The sequence below is a fragment of the Artibeus jamaicensis genome, unplaced genomic scaffold (assembly GCF_021234435.1).
Source record: "Artibeus jamaicensis isolate MK-2021 breed Jamaican fruit bat unplaced genomic scaffold, CSHL_Jam_final contig_467, whole genome shotgun sequence".
NCBI lineage: Eukaryota > Metazoa > Chordata > Mammalia > Chiroptera > Phyllostomidae > Artibeus > Artibeus jamaicensis.
This window is the reverse complement of record NW_026521845.1, coordinates 2,168,573-2,187,309: the sequence shown is the minus strand read 5'-3', so window position 1 is coordinate 2,187,309 and position 18,737 is coordinate 2,168,573. Positions and strand designations below refer to the sequence as shown.

Sequence of the window (18,737 nt, the reverse complement as noted above, 5' to 3'; positions counted from 1 at the left end):
CACTCACGGGGGGCGGAGGGGAGCGCGGGCGGACGCAGAGGGGGCGGGGCGGCTGGCGCGCTGCGGCGCCGGGGACGCGCTAATCCCCTCTCCTCCGCCCGCGCCCCGCCGCCCGCTGATTGGTCGCCCTTTGCTCCCTGACCCCCCGGCCGCCTCCGGAGCCGCGGCTTCCTGCTCGGGGACTGCGCGGCGGTCCCGGCCCGGGGCGGAGCTCCGCGCCCGGCGCGCCCGCCCCCGCTGCCCCGCCGAGCGGGGAGCGCGCGCCGGAGGAGGAGCCGCGCCGCGCCCTTCCCCTTCCTCCGCTCCGCCCCGGCGCGCCCCGCCGGCCCGCCCGCCTGCCCGCCGGCCCCAGGCAGCACTCGCAGGCAGCGGCGCCGCGGCCGGCGGCCGAGTGGGGAGAATGCGGCGGCGCTCGCGGATGCTGCTGTGCTTCGCCTTCCTGTGGGTGCTGGGCATCGCCTACTACATGTACTCCGGGGGCGGCTCCGCGCTGGCCGCGGGCGCGAGCGGCGGTGCGGGCAGGAAGGTGAGTGAGTGGGCGCCCGCCCGCGGCCCGGCCCCTCGAACCCGGACCCCCTGCCACCCCCGCGCCCGGCCCTCCCGACGCCCCTGCTCGGACGTGGCCGCCGGGCGTCCAGGGGAGCTCCCCGCCCCTCCTGCTCTCCTCCGTTCGGACCTCCGCTCGGGCCCCCTCCCCGGGCCTCCCTCGGAGTTCCCGGGGCGGCGGGCGCACCGGTTCCTCCGCGCTCGCCGGGCTCGGAAGAGGGCCACCCGGCTCAGCCCCGCTGGGCTGGAAACCGCGGGTGCCTTTCTTGTCGCCCCCTTCCCGCTCCGTAGACGTCCCCTCTGCTTCACGTAATGAGCTGAGTCTTGTCCGGCCGCCGGAGCCCCATCCCCGGCGGTGGGAAGTTTAGGGGTGCGAGTGTTGCGCGGGTGTTAGGAAACACAAAAGGGGGTGGGGAGGAAGGGAGGGAGAGGCGGCTGCCTTTCCAGCGTGTCGCGTACAGCAGGAGAGAGCAGTCCAAGTTTCTTTTCAGCCCTTTGATGCAAGCCGCTGCAAATCCTCCCTCCCTTCCCCCGTGTCACCCGCGTGAGGAGGGGGCGCAGTTCTGGACTCTGTCCCTTTCTCTGCTCATTCCTCTGGGGGCGGGGGACGCAGCCAGCCCGGTGTCGGATAAAACGGACTCCTCTGGGCGGGAGTAAGCGGAGGCCACCTTGCCTCTGGGCCCCGAGTGAGGCCAGCCACCGCCATGTCCCGACCGTCCTCTCCTGGGCCCCCGCGTTACACTCTGCCCCGCTCGGCCCCGGCTCTCCCGCGCCGCGTGTACCAGCCCCACTTTCCCTTTGCGCGGGGATAGTCCCTCTTCTACGAGTGTGTTTTCGACAGGCCCCGAGAGCTGAGTGGTTAGGCCACGGGGACCCTGTAGGGGCCGTCGGGGTGGCCCAGCGTTTCTTGGGGGGGGGGGGGACTGAGCGCCCAGAGATGCCGGGACGGCGGCGCGGTTCTGTGGCTGTGCGCCCGCTGGGGCCGGGAGGGCTCCGGGCTGTGCGCCTGCTGCCCCGCGGTGTTTGTGGTGTTGGGTAGTTAACAGGTTTTGGAAGCAGCGTTATCTTTTCCAGAGTCCTGTAATCCCCATTACTGTGACGTTTAGTGCCTTTGCCAAGCCAGGAAATTCTGAGTTAATGGAGGTGGACCCTGGGTTGGGCTGGAACCAGGGAATGGTATCCTGAAACAAGACGAACTGCGGGAATGAATAGCCTTCACGTCCAACCCGCAAATGTCAGCGTTGAGTTTGGCTGCTTCGGAGGTTTTCTTCCTCCCTCCCTTCATTCATTCCTTCGTTCGTTCGTTCGTTCACTGATTCTTAGCTGAAGGTGGACGTAGGTGCTCTATTTGATTCTTGGTAAATTTCACGGGTTTGCTTTATCTAGCGAGGCAGAAATGAAAATAGTTTTTCCATGTGCTGAATTGGCCTGGGTTGGTTCTGAGCTGACAGTATAGCCTTAGCCCTATTTTTCTCCATTCCCTCTCTTTTATAGGGAAGGGAAGGCAGGGAGAAAGAGAGGGAGAGAAACATCAGTGTGAGAGAGAAACCTTGCCAGACCTGGACCAGGCCCACAACGGAGGCATGTGCCGACTGGGAATCAAACTGGCGACCTTTTTACCCAATCAACTGATCACGCTGCTCAGGGCTCTCTCTCCCCCTCTTTTTTAATGCAGAAAACTGCTGTATTCGTACATGAAGTCTCCCTTTATTCTTAAACAGCTGGTGCACCCCATAGAAGCAGTGCGGCTGCTGCCATAGTGAAAACTACGGTCATGTTAGACTGGAATTATTTCAGAACTGCTTCCCTGTAAACTGTGCCTTGGCAGGGCCACACGGCCTGGTTTGCTGGTGAGCCCTGGCAAAGCTTTCTGCCTTTCCTGCGAAAGCCAGCCAGACAAATGAGCCAGTCTTGGTACCTCTCTCCCCTCGTTTTGCCCCTTCCGTTAGCACATGTGATGAGAAGCAGCAACAGTGCAGCCAGTGTGGCCTTAGCGTCCGCAGAGGCTGGATTGGCCTGGGGGGCGGCCTTCAGCTCATGCTCATTGTTGGAGGGGCTCTCCCCTGTTGGCCTCTGAAATGTCATCCTTAGTTTAAAAAAAAAGAAAAGGAAAAACCCAGGAACTCTTTGTGCACTGGCAGTAGGAAGGTACAGAGACCATGCAGGGAAAAAGTGTGGGAAATGAACGATTACACATGCATTGGTGATTTGGGATTCTATTCTTTATGTCAACCAACCATAAAATTTAATTCAGGCCCTAGAATGACTTAGTGATTTGTGGGTTGAGGAAGAGGCGTATGAATGCAGTAGCTTTTGAAACTGCAGGAAGAAGACCCATGAACTTAGTGTGGGGGGCTCTGCAATGAAGGCAGAAGTCCCAAGACTCTCTGGAGGGGAGTCTGGAATAGCACCCGGACGTCCTGAGTTTAATAATCTAGTGTATAAAACTGTGCAGCCTTCCTTCCTCCTGAGTTGTTTCCACGGATTTTGAGACTAGAAAGTCTCTTCAAATTTCGTTCATCCTCACGATGAAAGGAAATATGTAGTATTTTTAGCTTGTAAAGTATGGGCATAAAAAGATAATGTGGTATGCAAGTGCAGGCAGAATTTAAATACTAGCTACAGTGTTTTAGGTGTAAGCGGACTTGCATTTCTTCTCTTGTTTCCTACTATTTGAGGCGAGGCTCTAATTCCCCATTTAGCTGGTTTTTCTGCACCCTGGCATTTTTTACAGGGCACCAGGCTTTAGTACTAGGCTTTGGGGGGTTGTCTGTCTAGTATTTCTGCCACTTCAGCCCCCTAGTCCGGGCTTATCACTGTATCCTGCAGGCTAAATAACTCACCTCCGTGTGGCAAAAACCGGAAAGCCAACTCACCTCGGACTGCCAGTTCAATACACCAAACAGGAGCTGGTGCCGACAACCACCCCGGGATTTGCTGCCCCACCTGGGGCTCAAGGCCGAGCTTCCGGGCAGGTGCCATGCTGGTGTCCGCGGCACGCTGTTTAAAATTCCACTGCGTCCACACACGCGTGGATCCCTCCACTCCCCAGATTTTGCTTTTTCCTATAAATTGATGATTTGCACTTCAAGGGTGCCTTTGCTTTGAGCATCTGAATGCCTTAAAATTTTAATCATGTTAAGTCTCCTCCCCTGGGCCCTGGGTTGCTGGCAGTGGATGGAGCCTCGGAAGAGAGAGATTTCCAGTGAAATGAACCTGCCTCTGGGTAAAGCGTGGCTGTTCAGCGTGGCGAGGGGAGGGTTCCCCAGCCTGTGAAGAATGTCCTCTCCTGAGAGAGAGTGTGCCAGGCCCCAGACCCCCCCTCCGTGCCCCCAGCTCTCTGGGAGGTGAGGGACAGTGACAACAGACCGCACACCGAGGATCCAGGCAGCCTGCTCCCTTTGCGGCCGTCTTACTTCGTGGGCACAAGCTGCTGCAGCCCTTCCCTCTGGGGGCCCAGGTAGAGCACTTAGGGCGTGAACTTGCCAGAGGCGTTGAGGATTGGGGGCCTCTTCTTGGACTGATGAGGGGCCTCCCTTGGTTGGCGCATGGTACCTGGACATGTAGGGGAACTTTAGGGTGTGAAGCTGGGGAAGGAGTTCGGGACTAAATTGTAGGGCGCTTCAAACGCCCGGCTGACTTTTTGGCGTTTAATTGAGTTGATCACAGGGAACGAGTGATGTTTTTGGAACCAGTGGACGGTCAGATGGAGGGGAATGGCACAGATCTATTTATTGGCGTTGAGTGAGAGCAGTTTTCTACTCCTTTCTGCTCGGCGCCCTTTACTGATTTGCCGATCCCCTCTGGTCCTCAGTTTCCTCTGCTTTACAGTGGAGATAATTATTTTTACTTTGTCGCAGAGAACTAAATGCCATTAGCAGATCCTGGCAAATAATAGATGCTGAATAAATGGTGTGGGGGTGGGGGGAGAAGAAAAAGGAGAAGCCTAACTATTCCCTTGGAAATACAGTGAACCAGGAATCGTGTCCCTGATTTCTGGAAAATTGTTGCTGTTTCTTTTTTTCAGTCCCTCATCCATTCCTCCAAGATTTGCTTGGTTCCTTTGGGCTTGTCCTGCCAACCTTGAATGATACTAGGATTGCCTTTTTGGAAAGGGGTCCAGACACTAGGCCAGGTCTTATGCCCTCTGTGGCGTCAGAGTGGGGTTCCCGTCAGTGGGCTGAGGACCCACTTTTCTGTGGGGGTGTGGGCCCTCCGGGTGTCACTGTGGAGGTGTCCCTAAGTGGAGTTCTCCCAAGGTGATGAGGCTCCGCCCACTCCCCACTCAGGCACTGGGCTCTTCTGCCCCTACAGCCTTGCTTCTCCTGGCAGCAGAGGAGATGGCTATCATCACTCAAGTATGCATGGTTTGAGGTTGAACACGAGGCTGCCGTGTGCTGTGATGGGCGTCAGCAGATCTGGGATCATGCCCGTGGGTGGTTGCGAAGGGGGTGACCCCAACCACACACCACCAGTAATCAGTTTGGAGTTTAAAGAAATTCCATTTGAGATAGATGCGAGTTGGATGTTGAGGTGAGGAGGGCAGTAGCAGGGGAAGACCCGTTGGGTAGCCAGAGACTCTGACAAATTGGCATTTGTAACATAAACTTTTCTCTAAAGGAAACAAAGTTTCTGCATTCTGGAGTTACACTGTGGCTTCCTCCGGGTGCTCAAACATAATGGAAACAGATTGTGACTGATAAACGGTGTAAAAATAATGAGTTCTCCTCTTAACCCTCTAGCAGAAATGAGAAAAGCAGCTGTAAGCAGCACGGAGCGGCTTGCTCGGCCCTTGGCAGATCTTGGGGTGGGTGGGAGAGGCCCAGGAAGTTAAGGGTGTGTGGCGGCTTCGGGCCACCTGTACACCTCTCTGCTCCTGGAGAGGGGTGGGTGTCCTGTTTGGATTTGTGGGTGGTGAAGTGATCAGAAAAATGATTGAGGCTGGGGAGGTTATATATATGTAATTTCTCATTGCTGCCATTTGTGTTTCTGAGATCTTTTGAGAGAAGGAAGTCAGTCTGAGGAGACATCGATTTCCAAGCAGGCTGCACTGCCTAACTTGAGGCAGGTACAGGGCAGCTGGGGGGCTGCTGGCGCAGAGACACGCAGGAGCCGGCCCTGAGGTCCTGGGAAGAAGGCAAGGTGTTCCCGTGGGAAATCTGTGACGTCTCCCCACTGGCCCAGTGGAACTCATGGGATGAGGAACCAGCGGAACCTGGCCGAGCGCGCCCCCCAGGTTTCTCCTGTGAACCCCACGCTGGCAGGTGTGTTTGCAGGGCCGGTGTCGGGACATACACACTGGTGGATGTCCAGTGGAGACACATTCATACAGCCACCCAGCTTAGAGCAGGGAGGAGCTTGCTGTTCAGTAAATGCCACTCCCGCCACACACCCTGGGGCCCTGCTCCCCCAGCCGCCCTGGTCCTCCCTCGGGGCTCCTTCTCCGTGAAAACCGTCACTGCCCAGGCCTCTCAGACCCTGCCTTGTACCCACACCCACTGAGTAGCATCAGTCCAGTGACTGCCAGGGGATCGAAGGAGGAGTCATCCGGGTCTCATTTCCATGACCTGAAAGGTCACCTTCCCCTTGAGGACGTCTTTGATTCGGGGTTGCCCCTGGGAATCCTCGGTCCACTCTTGTGGTCTCGGCCTCCGGCCTCCAGACTGTCCGACCGGCCAGGTTCTTAGGGAGGAACTCCGGGCACTTCCACGAGGAACCCCCCTCCAGCACGAATTACATTGACTACGTTGGTCCTTGCTCTCCAGCCGACTCTCATGCTGTCAGAGTAGAACTTGACCTTGCTCTCTTAGCTGGTATGAGGATTTGGTCATGCATTTGACCTTAACAACTAACCCAGGGGTGGAAGTACCAGAACATTCCTGTCCAGTTCACTTGGCCGGTCAAGAGAAGCCAGGTCATGTTTCTCCTTTCTGACCAGGTGCCCATTTCTGGGGAATGAAAACCTGCTCCAGGTGCTGACAAGTCCCCTCCTGTCCTGCGGTTCCTTGCCCCAGGCAGGTGGCTCTCTGCCCCTGCTCTCACACTGCCTCCCCAGGACAGGTGAGCCCCTCGGCACTTTTGAATTCAGTCACCCCAGCATGGTGGGCCCTGGAAGTGTGTCGTCTGAAACAGGTTTCTTAGCGTCTGGGAGGTGGATGCAGTGACTCGTGAGGGCTGGGTTGGGCAGGAACCCCAGCGGTCACATAGTCGCGCTCCTGGGCCTGCACTGAGAACGCTTTCCTTAGCTTTGGGGGTCATGTGCCCTGGGCCCCATGTCATGGGGCCACTGCAGGGGTGGCTGCCCAGATGTCAAGCAATCTGGTCACTCATGGGCCAGCCTGCCTTGCCGGGCCATTTGCCCTGGCAGCTGCTCCTTGACCTCTGCCCTCCTGTGGGTCTCTCTCAGTTCCCTCCTGCCGGACACATGTCCTGCCGGTGCTGGTGGCTTATCGCTGGGGGATCAACCCCTTGGGATGTGGAGGCCAGATTGGCTGAAGATAGATAGAGTTGCCGAACTTCCAGAGCCCAAATCAGGGCACACATTTTGGCAGGGACAAAGCTCCTGGGAGGCAGTAGCAGCTCTAGTCAGGGTTCTCAGACCTACCCAGGTGACGTTTTGAGCTGGCTAACCATAGTGGGGGGCTGCCCACTATGTGTTGTGGGGGTTAGCAGCTCCCCTGGCCTCTCCCGCTGGATGCCGGTGTACCCCACCTCCTCTGTGACAACCGGCGGTGTCCATGCCAATGCTGAGTGTCCCCTGGGAGGCAGACTCGCCCCTGGGTAAGAACTGGTGTGGCAGGTCAGTGTGCTAACTCCTATTTCTTTCTCCCTGCTGCCCTTATGGTTGCATCTTTTGGGAGCGGGCCGGCTACTCTGGGGTCCGGGGAAGAGGAAGGCTGCCCGGGGCCCACGGCAGCAGTGTGCCTTGCCTGCAGCTTGCGGGTTTCTGCCAGCTCGTGGTGTGGGCGCGCCTTGCTCTCAGTGCCCGGCCTGCCCAGCAGTGCGCCTGTCCTGTGCGCCATGCGGGCACCTTCCAGGGAGGCATTGGGAGCAGGCAGCACCCGCAATGCTCCGATGGGGTGTCGGCCCATGTTGCTGTTTTCCCTGTTGCTCCGTGAACAGTTGGCTGTGCTTCCATCCTTCACTCCCTGCCTGGGTCCTTGGCTGCCCCCTGCCAGGAGCAGAAAGGAACCGGCTCCGGTCCCTTGCACTCCGTCTTTCAAGGGGGATTTCTGGAGCCCCTCCTGTGTGCCAGGCCCTGTTGGGGACAGTGTGTGGGATACCACAGTGACAATAGTAGACAAATATGCCTGCATTCGTGGAATTTTCCTCCTGGGGCGGGAGGCAGGGAGTGAGACGAAAAACGTGATCGATGAGTAAATTATAAAGTGTGAAAAACGGTGCCAAGTGCCATGGAGAAAGATAGAGCAGTGAAGAAGTTGGGGACTGGGTGGAGGGCCGCGTTGCAGGGTGAAACTGCCTGTCCTTTAGGCTTCCTGGGGAGGGGACTTAGGAGCAGGTCTCAGCCAGACCCAAGCAGGTGAGCCGGCTTCACTCCTGCGCAGCCCCTGGTAAGGGGGGGGGGGGCGCCCTGCTCTACCCTCTTCAGGTTCTCCTGTGAACACATGAGCTAGTCTTTTCCCCTGAGGGTTGTTGCCCTTGGTTTGTCTTCCCCATCATGTGGAAATCTTGGGTCTTATCTCCTTGTCCCCACCACACCTGTCCTCCCAAACCCCCTTCACCCACTGCAGCCTAGGGCAGATTTAGGTGCCTGCGGGTTAATTTGCTCATTGATTTAGGTGCTTGCGGAACAATCTCATTAAGGGCCGTCTGAGCTGATCTCTGTGCCGGGCCGAGTTGGGCTGGGGAAGCACACTCGCCTGTCGATAGGCTGTTCAGTCTCATCGCCTGTGTGCAGGGCTCTCCGCACCTAATTGAGAACAACTCTCAGTGGTCCCCACTTGGCACAGGACTTCCCCCGTGATGGACGTCATCCCTGCGAGTTGCTGTGGGTGGTGCGGGCGTTGATTTCTGCAGGAAACCAGAGGTCAGATGCCGGCCCGGCGCCTCAGCTCTGGGCAGGGCGTTCATGGCAGTGTGGGTAGCGCGGAGGTTCTGTGATCTAAACGATCCGTGGAAGATAAAACGGGCATGCGGCTGCACTGCTCACAGCCGGTTTGGGGAGGTGGAGTGGCGGGCGACTGCAGGTCCTCCGGGTCCTCAGGGACTGCATCCAGCTGCTTTTAGCAGAAGCTGTTGGCGTTTATGAGGGTCATTAGAAGCTTTATGGGGTTATGCGCTGTGCCGCCCGCATGCTTCTGGACCAAACAGCTGGAACATTACATGGAGGCAAAGAAAAGGTGATTTTTAAAGACCGTCAGACTCCAGAGCAGCCGCTGGCTTTTTTTGTCTGAGCTTCAGAGGGCCAGTCCGGGGGTCGAGTTCTTCCCCCTCTGCTCCCCACCCCCGAAGGGTGCTGCTCAGGAAGGATGACACCCTTTAAATGAAGGGTCTGCCTTAGCTAAATCATCCTGTGGAGCGCGAGGAGCTGGCGCTGATTAAAGGCTGCGTGGTGCAGGTGCCCGGGCGTTAAGCACTCGGTTATCAGGTTCTGGTGAGTGGGGTGACTCTGGCGTTGGGGGTCTGTGTGGCTGTGCTGGATGATGAGCCGCTTGGCCCGGCGGGGGGTGCCTTCTGGTCTTGTTATCTCGGTCCTTCCTGCCTCGAGGGCTTTCCCATTTGACCCAGATGACGAGCTTTTGCTCTGTGACCTTCAGAATCTCCGTTTCCTCTTTCCACTTCCCACTCTCGCCCTTTCCCGTCCCCCTGAGCCAGGAGGCTCGCCCACTGGCTTTACTTCCTGTCTCACTGGGTGATCACCGATTTTTCCTGAGTCTGGCATAGACCTTTTTCATCAAATCTAAGATGCCATTATTTTTAAAACCATTATTTCATGTACCACCTGGAAAGAAGAAGCACTGTTCATTGAATGCGTCACAGTGGTTTCTTTATCAGTTCATGTTTTTATTTGCTACGAATTAAAGACCTCTTTCAGACTTAATTAGATGCTGATTTTCAATATATCCCTGTTGTGCAAAGATAAAAAGGAAAATATACCTGAAATACACAGGGTTAGGTGTTTCTAAAACTGTTCCAGAGTCTACTTTTTGACTTGGATGTTTGCACCTGTTCTCCTCTATGCCACCAAGATCTTTGGTGATGCAGCATTTCCTTAAAAAAAAATCATAAAAGGGCTAAGAGACCTTGCTTGGTTCTTGGCACTTAACATAGCTTGGCAATTCTGTAGAGTTAGCCAACTTTGACTTCTCTGGGAATTTTGCCTAACTCTCTGGTTCACCATCCATTCCCATCGCACTCAGCTTGGTCTGTAGGAATTACAAGTACTTTATTGTTTCTGGGGTTTTCTTCCAGGCCCTGACAGGCATCCCGTGCCTGGCCCACAGCGTCATGCCAGGTCACCCATCGCGGATGCAGCCCGATTTCATGTTAAACTGTTGGGAAGGAAGTGCGTGTCAGAACTGAGTTGCAGTGTTTCTTTTCCTCTGTGTCGGATTAGGCCCCGTTCTGAGCACTGAGCCCCAGGCCTCCTGTCCCTGACGAGGAGCAGGGTGGCCCTTACCGAGACATGCCCGTCTGCATCTGCTCACTCCCGGGCCTCACCATCCACAGGAACAGGCGTCTTCCTGCTTTTTATCTTTGAGAGATGAGCAGCCAAGGACCACGAACCCATCAGCAGTGTATCTGAGCGTTTTCTCTCAGTAAGTTACGCCGCTGAGTGCTGATATCTGCAGTGCTGAACAAGATGCCCCGTCCTCCTCGGGACCCTCACAGTGGCTGAGCAAACCAGCCAGAGAGAGTCTAAAAAAATCACCAAGATTAAGTGGAGTAGGAACTGGACAGTAGATAGAATTTAAGGCACTACCATTAACTTTATTAGTGGCAATAATGGCATCAGGGTTATGATTCCCGGAAATCCTTATCCTTTGTAGATACAAACTAAAGTAGTTTTGGATGCAGTGATGCTATCTCTGGGGTTAACCATGCACAACAGGATTGGCCACATGTGTTACTGAAGTTGACTAGTGGGTACCTGGCGTTCATCATACGATTTTTGTGTGTACTTTTGAAAAGTTATTTAAAGAATTAAAAAAGTTTTTAGGTTATGCAGCTGAAATTAGCAAACCAGCCGAAAACTAGTATTTTTTTTTGAAAAGCAACTCTACGGCTTTATGATAGGATCAGTAAGAAGTTCCCGCTGCCAGTTTCCACTGTGGACGGGGGGTTCCCCCTGCTCCACCGAGCAGGGTGTCCTACAGTTCCACCCTGTCTTGACACCGTCTCTCCGGAGATGGCACCAGGTCCCACACACAGGTGAAGGGCTCAGTCTTACAAGGCTGCCTCTGTTTCAGGTGCCCACTGCAAGCCCAGGTTGTCCCCTGTGCCTCTCACCTTCTGGCTGTAAATGAGGGGCTTGCAGGACACCTCCTTTGGCTCCATTCCTTTGCTGGAGTGGCTCACCGGATGCAGGAAGAGACGCAGTGGGCAGGGTTCCAGGTAAAGCAGCTTTTGTTCTCATGGAGCCTGGCGTGATGGCGTGTAGACGCGCTCTGAACCTTCCCCTTTGGGGTTTTTATAGAGGCTTCATTCCAGAGGCACGGGTGACTAAGTCATTGGCCATCTATGGATTCCACCTCCAACGCACCCCCCCACCCCACCCCCGCCAGATCAGGGGGTGGGACTGAAAGTTCCAGTTTTCTCTGTTCTTGGGTGCTTCCCCTGGCAACTGACCCCCCATCCTTAGATGCTTTCGAAAAGTCTCTTCATCAGCATAAACCCAGCTGTGTTGGAAAGGGGCTGGCTATAAATACTGAGACACCCATTTCACCTCCTCCACCTGAGGTGGTTTCAGGAACTGAGGACAAGAGACCAAATGTGACAGAAGCAGCTCCCATTGCTCTTCCCGCTCAGGAAGTTCCAAGTGTTGGGGAGCTGGGAGCCGGGAGCCATGGACAATGTCCGATATGTAATTCTTACAAATCACAGTGCTGCCATCAGTAAATCTGCACCCTGGCCTCTGCGTCATGTGTCATTCAGGAATACCCAGCGATGATGCTTTTCCAAGGACGCTTCAGGGTCACCTAAGGTCCTGAGTTGTCCCCCGTGTCACCAGGAAAATATTGTCACATTTGGTACCATTGCTTCCATAAGAGTTATTTCAGTTCCTTGGAAACGGCTAAGTCCGGTGAACATTTTGCCGGTGGAGTGTCCATGTCAGCGGTCTGTGAGATCGCGGACGCTCACCTGACCGCTCAGTGGCCCGGAGACCCTGCCGCCCACCAGAGCCGGCGTAGACGTTTGATGCGGAGTGCCCCGTTCTCGTTTGCCTGGCACCCGGAGGGCGGAAGGCCCGGCTTTGCTTCGACTCCTCCGGGGCCTTGCCGCTCGCTCTCAGAAACGATCCGTTAGGAGCGGTGGCCGACTTGGGAAGCCAGGTGGGGGACCTTTAACAAATACCAGTTGTTTCTTTTTGTTTCTCCAACAGGGTGTCACTGCCAAAGCCTCACAGTTTGCACTGTGTTCGTCAGTGGGAGACCTTTGACACATATATGGTGGTGCTGCATGTTTTCTGTGAGATACGTAATTCCTGGTACTTCTGTCAGTCTTGTCGCTCCCTGGGTGACGGAAACCCCGTGGAACTGTTGCTAATTGGTCTTTATTTCAGCGGCCCTGGGAGATCAGCAGGAACTAGCCACAGTTCCATGGCTTTCGGGGCCCCCAGCGCCATCCACACGCCCACGGGTCACACGGGAGCGCAGCTGGGGCTGGAGTTGTGGCGTTTCCTCACGTCCTAAAACCTGGCTTTGCAGCAGGTCCTGGCCTTTGAGCTGCAGTCCCCGGGTCATCAGCAAGTTACAAATGGTAGGTTTCTCTGCTGTTGATGCTGAGTGGTGGCGGCGGCGTCAGGCCTGGAAGGTGCCTATTACTGGGGCCAGTGATCTCCTTGGCCATTATTACTGCAAACTGCTGATGGGGAGTGAGAGGAGCCTACCCTGGGCTCCTGGGTGGTCTGAGCTCCAGGCCCGAGGTTCGGCAGATGGGTGCAGCGTGGCCGTTCAGGCCTCATCAGCGGGCACCAGTGGGGCCTCGCCTGGCAGGTCCCTGGGCAGAGGCTGCTGGAGCTCGTCCTCTGGCTGCCTGTGGGTGGGTACAGGCCGCACCCCGGGTGGCAGAGAAATAACGTGGGTCACAAACATGTACCCTGGAAGGTGGAAGTTGGGCCTCTCTTGTTTTCCAAAGAAAAGGAAGGGAGGTAAAGTTTGCTCATCCCTGGGGATTAACCTGACTTGGCAGATGTCACTTCTGTAGTAGTGTTTGTACTTAATACGTGGTTTTTTAGTTCAAAGAGTTTTTCTCCCTGCCCAGCGGAAAGCACACGGCACTGCGGTGCCTGAACTGGCCCGGAGGGTGTTTCTGAGACTCCAGTGAGTCGGGGTTCCACTCCAGCAGCCGAGAGCACCGGGCATCTGTGCCAGCGCCCCACAGTTATTTGAAAGTGAAGCTCCCCTCAGTCCTGCAGGGTTTTGTGGGGGTGGGGTAGGGAAGGAAGAAGCTTGTGTGGGGGGCTGGTCTGTCCTCAGGGTCTAAGCGGCCTGGAGAGCCGGTCTCCCCGACCCAGGCCCATGGGTGCTGTGAGGGATTGCCACGCAACAGTTGCTCTGCCCACGGAGCCACCTGAGTGCTGCCGTTGGGTGGGGGTACCGTTGGGTGGTGGTGCCAGGGCAACGCAGTGGACCCGCACTGGGGCATTTGGAAACCATCTTGCCTGGTTCTGGCCTCGTGGGTCCCCCAGGCAAAGCCCAGGGCACTGGTGCAGGTCAGCTCTTGGTGGGGCCCCTGGCTCTGGTGTGTTGGGGCCCAGGGGATGCGTGGCACACCTCGGGCCTACATTGAACACTGGCTTCTCTAGTCTGCTCTATAAACTCAGGCAAGTGACTTCACCCCTCTGTGCCTCAGTTTCCTCATCACCCACTGTCAGGATGTTCTGTGGAGTAAACCCGAATGGGGCTTGGTAAGAGGTTTGTGCTGACAGCTGGTGTTGCTGTGCGCTGTCGTCTGGGCACGGGGACCTTCGTCTGGGAGGGAGTGTGCGGACGGGGGCTCCTGCAGCCCTGACTCCTTCCTTGGAGAGGACACTGGGCCCCAGTGAGGGCAGCGGGTCTGTCAGGGTCCAGGGCCGCAGGGCGGGTGGGTGCCCAGTGGACGCCTGGTCCGGCTGGGAGAGGAGGCAGGGAGCTGGGGGCCCAGACCCCTCCCCAGTGTGTGGTACCAAGGGGTTGTTTCCCGATTCCATGCCCTCGCCTCTCGTCACTTGTCTCTGAAAACAAGGATGTGGTTTTTAACTTTGTGACTATATAATTAATTTTTAACTTCGATTGGCAGTTGGCTTCTTCAGCATCTTGAGTGTTGTTATCCGAACACAGGATGTTGTTCGACGACTTTTCCACGGGGTTTTAATTAGTGAACACTCTTCCAGTCTCCTTAGCTCCGTGTCTGGCTGGCTTTGGAGAGCGGAGGTGAGTGGCAGGCGGGGCACAAACTCGTAACTGTGGCCACGCAGCAGAGCCCCCTGCGGGGCCGGGTCCCAGCCCCGTCCACCAGCCCTGGGATGGAGGCCTCTTTGCTGCCTCTCTTTAAGACAGCTCAGCACTGGACTGCAGCTTAATGGATAAACCGAGTGGCGGTTTCAGGAAGACTGAGCCGTTCAAAGCCTGACGTCTGGTCATGATAACTTCAGGAGCCTGGCTGCGACATCAGACCCGGCCTCACGCCCTGCTCACTCGCTTGTTTCCTCGGCGACAGTGAGGTGACGGAGGTGATGCCGACAGCGTCACAGGGGCCTGCTTTTGTTTTCCCGTGTCGTGCGTATTCTCCACTCCCACAGGTGCTTCAGACGAAGGGGGCTCGCTGGAGGCAGACACCAGGTCCCTGGTGATTGACAGGCTGTGAATCAGGTACAGAAGCCCTGGTAGGGCAGGCCTTCCCCTCCCTCGGGGTCAGTGTCCCTCTCTCTCCTGGGCCTTGTGGAATCTCGATGGCCCTGGGAAGGCCCCCATTTCTTCTCAGAAGTGCTGCACTGCCGCTGCAGCCGAGCGGGTCCCCGCTGTCTGTGCAGGCTGCGCTATTAAATCACCGCGCCTTAATTGGTGGAGGGGCCGCTTTGCCTAGTCGGAGGGCGGAGGGAGACTGCAGTGGTACAGGGCAGAGGTGCCAGGCAGTAGATTTATAAATTGGTTTTAAGCAGTCTAGTCCCTTTTGGCGGCAATTAGAAAAGAGGTTTGCATTATCACCTGTCCTTCCACCAGTTCAGCATCCCAGAAAAGTCCTGCATGTGGATGGTAATCTTAGACAGTCACCCAGGCGAGATGGCCTCCGGGCAGCCTGCCTGTGCAGGGGACTAGGCATCAGATGCTCTTCCAGTCGTTACCTCCAGGAGTGGGGGGAGCTCTCGTTCTGACTGGTTGTTTTAATGCTCTGTGTCTTCGATGACCACTTACAAGATAAAGCTGTGTCGACATGTCCTGATTTCTGGTGTAGGGTCGGAGGTATGGTAGGTTGGTTGCAGGTGGGTGTGTCCGTGAGATGTTTTGAGCCCTTGCACTGAGGTCATTAGACACTCCTCGCTAAAGGGAGCGAGCGCCTGGTACCCTGTGAAGCCCACCTACCAAGTGAAGGGAGGGCTGCAGGTGCCACCAGCAGTACACTGAGCCACACGGCGATCTGCCCCTTGGCGCAGGCAGAGAAGCATTTTGATGCATTTTATTCCAGGACTTGGTGTTCTTAGGGTACAAGAGGGGGACTGAGGAAATGACGTCCTCAGGTACTTGGAGAGTTTGGAGGTACAGAACAATGTGAGACCCAGCGGGATGGCATCTGGAGTTACTTGAGCAAGAGCTTATGAAAGTGGATGAGGGTGGTTAGAGATTTGTGCATCCCTCTGCTGGGCTGGGGAGTGCTCAGTCCAGCCTTCAGGAACCAGCGGGGCCCTGCCCGCCCAGTGCCACCAGCCCGTCAGTGGATGGGGTGGGCAGGGGTGGGGTGGGAGGTGCCTCAGGCCAGGGAAGGGAGGGAGCGCAGGATGGAGGCAGCCTCGCGGGAGAATTTCCTGCGGCTTGATTTCCCCTTTGGAGACTGGGGCTTTCTCTTTACATTTTTGTGGAGTGTTCTTATTGGCCAGGGAGGGAAACGGCTTCAGAATGAGCAGTGTTCTTTGTGTGCTAAAGGATTTATTTCCCTTTTCACTCCTTGTTCCTCCTCCTCCATTTCACCCAACACAGGACATAAGTTTTGCAGAAACGAGGATTCAGTTGCAGACTGGATTTCCTGGCGTGGATCTCTTGCTTGGAGCAGTGAATGACTGGTTATTAAGAAGTGTGTTCAGGGCACAGCCTTCCCGCTCAGCTAGCCGCGTGTCTGCCGAGCATTGGCGAGCACCTCGGGGATGTTGAGAGCGTGCCGTGCAGGCAGGGGAGGTGCGGGTGGTCCCAGCTCAGCCTCGCTTACTACTGTGTGTCCTTGGACAAGTACCTTTGTAGTCTCTGTCACCTCCTCTGTAGGAGGAAATCGTGACAGGCCTGCTCCCCAGAGCTCTGGGACAGGGATTAAATGAGACGTTGCCTGTCAAGCACTCAAGCACCCTGTGCTCAGTGAAGAGTGTGTGTGTGTGTGTGTCCTTAACTCAGCCGGAACATTGTTTTTTGTCTGCAAGTACAGACACATACATTTGTGCACGTGTGTGTACACACCTTCCCCTTTTCCTGGCTGAAAAGGTGTGTGTAGGTCATTTCATTGGAACTGCAAACTTACTTTGCAGAGGTCAGCACACTTTTTGTCCATCCCAGACAGAAACGTGTATCACCTGGGAAGGTGCCTGGAGAGGTGGCCTCCCTCCCGTGGCAGGTACCCAGCAAGCTGCAGGCCCTGTCCTGGAGGGGAGGCCGGCCCGCCGGGGCACCCCTGGTCTCCGTTCTTTAAGAGCCGCCTCATCCGAGGCCCAGAGCTAATCACGGAATTTCACAAGTGAGATAGGTGCGGGGCGCAGGAATTTGCCTGTTGATGCACTCAGATCACCGCAGGAGAGTGAAATTTTGAGGACTGCAGCAGCCTCAGACTCTGCTGCCATCTGTCCCTTTCCTGTCTCCCCTGTGTCTTAACTGGTTCTCCTCGCAGCTCGATTTTGTCTTCCCTTTACTCCTCGTGCCGCTGCCCCCCGCCCATCCAGACTGTAGGCCCATGGTGTTCGGTCAGGCCACCCTGAAGGGACGTGTGGGGAGATTTAAACATGCAGGTGCCTAGGGCCCACCCCCCGCCCCACCCCATCCGACATGCGCTCTAGACGAGCCTCCGGGCGACTCTCCTGCGGTCAGGTGCGGTCAGAGGGCCGGGAGGCAGTATTGAGAGTTGCCGGCTTCTCACAACAGCTGCTGAAAATCGGAGTGGCGCTGTCGCTCGCTTGGTCTGTTCTGGTCCCTGACCTGGGCCTTCCTTCTCTTTAGCAGACGTGGTGCTTGCTTTTCCGTTCAGAGGGGACCCTCGGAATTACTAAATGATGCTCTCCGTCGTGCAAAGTTGTTCCGGAGGCTCCAAGAAGCTTGCTGTGTGCTATAAGAATAGTGATAACAGATTCAGACCGGCAGTGTGGCACTGACTGAGCACACAGCTCTTCTCACAGGCTCTGGGCTGAACGGATGTGGGGCGTGGACCGGGGTGCACGGCGGTCGGGCCATCGCGGGTTTTAGTTTTCTGCATCATTTCAACCTGGGGTGGTTTGTTGTTGTTCTGACTCTATGCAGGGGTCGGCGACCATGAGAACGCAATTCTCAGGGAACAGCCGTCCCTTGTGGGACCTGCCGTGGATGGTACACCAACAGGGTGGACCTGTCGGGAGCTCCCTCCCGGTGAGAGCACGCTGACATTTGCTGTCCAGCCACCTGGGAGCCCCTTGTCTTCTGGCGAGAAGTAAACAGCGCCCTCCCCTCTGGTCTGACCTGGGACCCGTGGTGACGCTGGGCGGCCCACACTGCGTGTGTGTATGTGTGTGTGTGTGTGTGTGGCAGGGGAGACCCCTCCTGCCGAGCTGCTTCCTCCTCTCCCCCCCGGGTGTGAGTTTAGTCAGGGTCAGGGTGTGCCTGTGGAGAGGGGTCCGGGACTGTGTGTGTGTGTGTAGCACATCGGTGGAAACAGCGAAGGCCAAAATGATCATTTTCTTTACAAGACCTGGTACACTTTCCTGTGTGTGAATCCCACGTAGTCACATTTGCAGTTGAAACAAGAGGCCACTGAGGCGTTTCAGACCCAGCTTTGAATGGGGGTGTGGCCGTGGGTCCGGGGTCTCACTTGGGTTTCCAGGGTTTGGACAGTCAGTTTTATTGGTGGGCTCAGGAAGTCACAGTCAGTGGCCGGGATGCGCGTGACTCGGAGTGGCAAGCTGTGGGTGCGCAGGCACGCCGGGTCATTGGGTGGCGATGAGCATGGGCCGTGTGCGCAGGCTCCGGGGTGTAGGCTCTTGGAAAACCAAGCTCTGCTGGGCAAGCAGCTCCGTGTTCTAGAAGCTCAGGCCCCTCGGTCTGTGGGAGGCGATGACCTGGCCTCCGCCATTCTGGGGGTTTCTCTGTGTAGGATCAATACCCTCTCCCTAGAGTAGTGATGGAGATTTGTTTTTCAAAAATCCCAATGTGCAGTTTCTTCAGCTGTGGTCTCAGACTCTGATCTGTGACGCTCGGGCTCTGCTCCCCACCCTCCTGCTCTGCCCCAGGCCCCGAGGGGGAGCGGTGAAGGGACCAGCAGGATGGGGACAGAGGAGGGACTTGGCCCTTGCTCTTGGCTTCCTGTCCTGTGAGTGGCCCCCCATAAACGCTTCTCCACCTCAGCTGCAGCGGAGAAATCTAGCTCAGAGCGGTGGCTGAAAGGGACCCCCAGCCCCACCCCAGCTGAGCAGCACTGCCTCTGTGGTCTGGGCCGGTCCTCCGAGTGTGAGAGGTTCCGAAACTCAGAGTGTCTTCCCTGTTGCGTTCCTTGACACCCGGGGAGCACTTCTGTGTAGCCTCTGAGTTCCAGAAACCGGACCCTGGCCGTGCATCCGGCTTTCTCTCAACATTCCTCAGGGATCACTC

General features: G+C 56.5%; 1 protein-coding gene across 1 annotated transcript in view; it reads left to right on the top strand.

Annotated features, from left to right (window-relative positions):
* Positions 1 to 294: 294 nt before the first annotated feature.
* Positions 295 to 18,737, top strand: part of GALNT2 (polypeptide N-acetylgalactosaminyltransferase 2) — a 152,346-nt gene continuing 133,903 nt past the window's right edge. Inside the window, exon 1 of the mRNA XM_037166766.2 lies at positions 295 to 526. Coding sequence (XP_037022661.1) covers positions 401 to 526 — 126 coding nt within the window. The 5' untranslated portion in view covers positions 295 to 400. The remainder of the gene's footprint in view (positions 527 to 18,737) is intronic.